Source organism: Schistosoma mansoni, chromosome W (assembly GCF_000237925.1).
Source record: "Schistosoma mansoni strain Puerto Rico chromosome W, complete genome".
NCBI classification, from domain to species: Eukaryota; Metazoa; Platyhelminthes; class Trematoda; order Strigeidida; family Schistosomatidae; genus Schistosoma; species Schistosoma mansoni.
This window is the reverse complement of record NC_031502.1, coordinates 549,483-554,923: the sequence shown is the minus strand read 5'-3', so window position 1 is coordinate 554,923 and position 5,441 is coordinate 549,483. Positions and strand designations below refer to the sequence as shown.

The window sequence follows — 5,441 nt, the reverse complement described above, 5'->3', positions numbered from 1 at the left end:
CAGCATAACTGGAAAAAAGCTTTTTACTCTTAGATTAAAATCAATCAAATTTATATGATTAAATCTGATCATTGATCTCAATCACTCATAACTGTTTAACGCAATCATTATTACGGTAAACCAAGGATCATAAAGAATGTAAAATTATCAAGTTTAAAGATGAACTAATGAGAATGTAATGAACGAGGACACAAGTGGGGACAATCAAATGTATTTGAACACCATGGAATACCTGGAAGCACTGGACGGCAGCTTCGTTCTATCGTGGAACTCTTCAGCAGTGTGCATCCACGATCCCGCCTCGCATGATTCGAACCCAGGACCTATCAGTCTCGCGCGCGAGCGCTTAACCTCTAGATTACTGAGCCGGCATCCAATGGTCGTTGGATCTAGCTTCAATTGACTCATAAATTGAACTAAAAATCACTAAAATGTCCATAAAACCCCTTCTGATATTTGAACACAAAATTACAGAATTTCTTAGTAAAATCTGAGAATCATACAGTAAATACTTAATTTGGAAAATGTCAACCAGTTGTTTTAAACTTGATTGTTCCTTTGCAAATGTCAATGAATCATCCCAGACTTCACTGTTCCTTTACTTCCATACCAATTACTTTCTCTTCCCGTCCTTTTGTTTTCGATCTTCTGCTGCCAGACATTCTAATCCTAACTATCGTTATATACTACTTATATCGAAATAAGAAGCACACAGTAAAATAATACTAGGAAAGTAAATACAAATTCTAGAAAGGGATTGAATATCTGTTTTGTCCAAATTTCTGGCTTCTTCAATTTTTCCGTGTATGATCGGCGGATGTTATCAAATTATCGAACAAAATTTTTTTCATATTAATACAAACGACTGGTGAGATTATTAAAATGATTGATATTGTCAAACAAGTAATTTCTTCATGAAACCAACATTTCAATCCTGATTGAATAGATTTTTCTAGGTAGAATCAGTGATCAACTCACTGAATATACAATTACAAATTCATAGTATCATTCAAAAGCAAAATATTCGATCAGAGTAACATAATTTATAAAAGAACTAAAAAAAGCCAAGAATTGAAATGAAGACTACAAAAAATCCCTCACTGCTTTTTGGCCTCTCCCAGTGGTACTGTACTTGCAAGTGTTAAATAATGATGTTGGTATTAGGATAACTGAAAAGTTTAAAGTTCTACATCCATCACAATACAACGAAGACATACTATAAAAGATCACTTTTGGCAACAGTACAAAGTTTAGCAAGTTATAGTCAACTTGAAAGAGTTTAAATCCAAGAAAATCAATGGGATTTTGCACCTTAACATAATGCTCTCTTCAGAATTTCAGATAATAAATGTACCATAGAGTTGGATTTATTTATTTATTTATTTAAGCACATAAATATTGGTACAAAGGGGAACCAGATACATATGCGCCACACAAATCTCATTTGATTTGTGTGAGGGCTGTGATACTTTCCGGGTGCCCAAACCGAAACAGGTGGTTTTCTTAGAGGGTCACACCCGGAGCCTTTGACCTAAAGATCTAATCCACAAGGCAGTGGAGCATCGTAAGGAGATTCAGTCACATGGTAGCCGGTGACAAACAATTGATTCATACGCCATTTATTCCTTCAGGATCCTGGAGCCGATGTGCACCATTGGTTTGGAATCAGGGTTTTCCAACTCCCCTAGATGGACTCGCCGTGTCCACCGACCCGGTTAAATCGTCGGACATTCGCTTTTCGTCCTTTCAATTTCGTAACCAACACCCACGCCACGAGAAGGCAGTGAGTAGGACTTCTCTGACAGAGGCTATATAGGAGTGGCCATGTTAGAGTATTTCGAGAGGGAGAGTGGACTCTCACCACTCTCGGCCGTACCAGGGCATTTGGGGGCAATATTATGTTGATTTGAAATGCAAGTTCGTGTAAGTAACATTCAGTGTTTTCTGTCAATTTACAGTCGTTTTCAGTTACAGATCACATGTTATCTTAGAATGCGTATAGATCTCATGAATATATAGCGTACTGAAATGCACATACTTATGTTGAAGTTATTCAATTTCTTTGCTTAAAACTCTTAAAGATAACAATAGTTCTTGAATGAATGGGAACTTGGTGGGGAGAACCAATTTATTGATGTTCTTAGAATACCTTCCTGTTCTCTTCATTGTAATCTTCTAATGCTATGTGTCCCACTTCCGATTGGTGCTACATACTACAGGCGAGACTATAATTTATGGACGAGCCAATCAGATTTAAGATAGCAGGTCTCAGATTTTGCCGCGAGATTCATCCAATCATTTGGCTAAATACCATTTTGGCATTATAGCTGATGAAAACCCTAACGTTTAATTATAAATCCTAATCCTAGTTTCTCGCACTAACTTATAATCCTCAGTTAACTCTAGTAAGTAGGTGACATTTTCAAGGTTATTTTAGCGTTGCTCAAAGGTCGTCCATAAATTATAGTCTCACCCATACTAATTATATCTATTAGTATAAGTAGCATGCCCTACAACTGTATTATTAAAATTTGTAATCAAGAACAATCAACTATTTTGGATCAAACTGAAGTTTAAATGAGAAAAACAAAACAAAACAACTTTATTACCGTTGTATGTGTAACCGTTGAATAATTATGAGTATCTATATAAATACGATTTGTCCATGTACTCATTGAAGAAATTTTCTCATCTATAGCCATTCGATATAATGCACGATTTGTATCAGCCAATGCAAATTTTCTTAATGCATGCATTGCAAAAAGTGAATCCTATTCAACAAAAAAGAAAAAGGGAATTCAATAAATTAAATTAATTTACAACTTATCAAATGACAAATAGTTTTTAAACATTAACATAGAATTTTCAAAGTTGAAATCATGAGTCAATTGAAGCTAGATCACCATGGAAAACCTGAAAGCACTGGACGGCCGTTTCGTCCTATTATGGGACTCCTCGACAGTGCGCATCCAAGATCCCGCACTCACGAGATTCGAACCCTCATGACTCATGATTTCAACTTTGAAAAATACTGAAACCTCCACAAAACCCCTTCTGATTATAATCATTCGCTCACTATTGACTGACTTCAAGATACATGTCCTGGAGTTCTAGTGAGAAGCAGTAACCAGTAGAGTTTAAAACTACGTCTGTTGTGAGATAACAACTCACTGAAGACAATTGGTGAATGGTTGCTCAAAATTCGTGGATTGGTTGAAGTTAGACGTTAACACCGTTGGATGCCGGATCAGTGGTCTATCGATTAAGTGCTCTGGTGCAAGACTAACAGGTCCTGGGTTCGAATCTCGCTCGCGAGGCGGGATCGTGGATGCGCACTGCTTAGGAGTCCCATAATAGGATGAAACAGCCGTTCAGTTCTTCCAGGTTTTCGATGGTGGTCTAGCTTCAATTGACTCATGATTTCAACTTTGGAAAATATTGAAATCTCCACAAAACCCCTTCTGATTAACATAGATAATATTGTGGTATATGCTACTTATGTTAACAGATATAAGTAGTATGTAGCCTCAGTCAGGAGTTGAATACTTGGTAGTAAAAACGTGAATTGTATAGAACAGGAAAGAAATCGGAATGGAATCTCAATAACAACAGAATTAGAGGTTCAATAGAGTAGGTAAAGGACAAATGATGGAAGATGTGTAAATGATTTATTTGATGCATAACTTTGATATTTTACCAAGCTACTGTGTAATTCCTCGTGAAGACTTCGATCAAAACCATATGAAACCAATAAAGTTTAACGTTTACTTTTTAAAAATTATTCTTTTTTAAAATTTAAACCAAATTTCTTCTAAACCAATGATCTAATCTAGTTATAACTGAGTTCTTTCGGACAGTACCAGTAAGTAGTATATTATTTTGATCACTGATTATACTACATTTATAAGTCAATAAGCTGATAGCAACAGAGATATATAATGGAATACAACAGGGAAAAGAACTCCTGTTAATATGAGAAGAAAACATGTATCATATCAAAAGATTATCTATCGCATAATCAAATGCGGTAAATAGGCTGTGTACATTCAAATATTAAAACCATAGTGCAGTGTGGTCTACTTATATTCATATAAGTAGTATATGGTAACGGTCAGACATAGAATGTATTTTGGCAGAATATCGATAAGGAAAGAACTGAAATGAAGCGCAATTGGTAGGAAAATGCATAAACAATGAAATTAGAGAAGATGGATTGATATTTACAGAAGAAACAGTGAAGATTGGGAAAATTGGTTGTTATTTTGCAAATTAACTGTTTGCTGTATGGTTATCAGAATTTAGTGAAATAGTCTGTAATTTGTGCTTAAATACATTTGATTGTCCCCAACTAGTGTTTTGTTCACCACAATACCAATTATCAATAAAAACCAGCAATCATGACTTCTTACTTAAAGGTATTCTAGTGAATGGTTCCAAACTGAAAATCTTTGCTAATCATTAAAAGAAAAGTTCAGCTGTATTCACTACCTAAACATGTAGCCAGGTTTTTGTTCATTGAGTTGTAAAGTTTTCCTCAAATATACCGTTAACTATCTCAAGCGTTTTATAATAGAATTACTATATACATTTTGTTTGATTATTCTTTAATACCGATAAATTTCAATATTGAGTTCGTCTTTAGATGAAGGTAATTTGCAATATAGGGTTGTGGGGATTGTTGAGTTTTGATTGAAATAATGAATTGATCACTGTTAGACTACCATTAGAAACATGGAATTACTGAATGGCTGTTTTGTCTTAGTACGAAACTCCTGAGCAGTGTGTATCCACGATCACGCATGCGGGATTACGACCTAGGACATTAAGTCTCCCGCGTGAACGCTTAACCTCTAGACCATTGAGTGGGGATCCAACGGTATTAATGTCTAATTTCAACGAATCCACGGTATTGCCCTGATACGGCCGAGAGTGGGGAGAGTCCGCTCTTTCTCTCCAAATGCTCTCACATGGCCACGCGTGCATAGCCTCTGTCAGGGAAGTCCTACTCACTACCTACTCGAAGCATTACTGTTGTTTATGAAATTGAAAGGACGAAAAGCGAATGTCCAGAGCTTTAACCGGATTGGTGGATGTGGAGGATCCACCTAGGGGAGTTGGTAAACCCTGATTCCAAACCAATGGTGCACATCGGCTCCAGTATCCGGAGGGAACAAATGGCGTATGAAACAATTGTTTGTCACCGGCTACTATGGGACTGCATCTCCTTACGATGCTCCACTGCCTTGTGGATCAGATCTTTATGTCGAAGGCTCCGGGTGTGGCCCCCTACGTAAACCACCTGCTTCGGTCTGGGAACCCGGGAAGTATCACAGTTCTCACACAAATCAAATGAGATTTGTGTGGCGCATATGTATCTAGTGCTCCTTTGTACCAATATTTATGTGTTCAAATAAATAAATAATAATAATTGCGCGACCATC

At 36.6% G+C, this 5,441-nt stretch overlaps 1 protein-coding gene across 1 annotated transcript in view; it reads right to left on the bottom strand.

Moving 5' to 3' along the window:
* Smp_133880 (putative alpha-2-macroglobulin) overlaps positions 1-5,441 on the bottom strand; it is a gene marked incomplete at both ends in the record, with an annotated part of 67,849 nt that overhangs the window by 9,350 nt on the left and 53,058 nt on the right. The window contains one exon of the mRNA XM_018799860.1: positions 2,610-2,742. Within this exon, the coding sequence (XP_018653731.1) occupies positions 2,610-2,742 (133 nt within the window). The remainder of the gene's footprint in view (positions 1-2,609; positions 2,743-5,441) is intronic.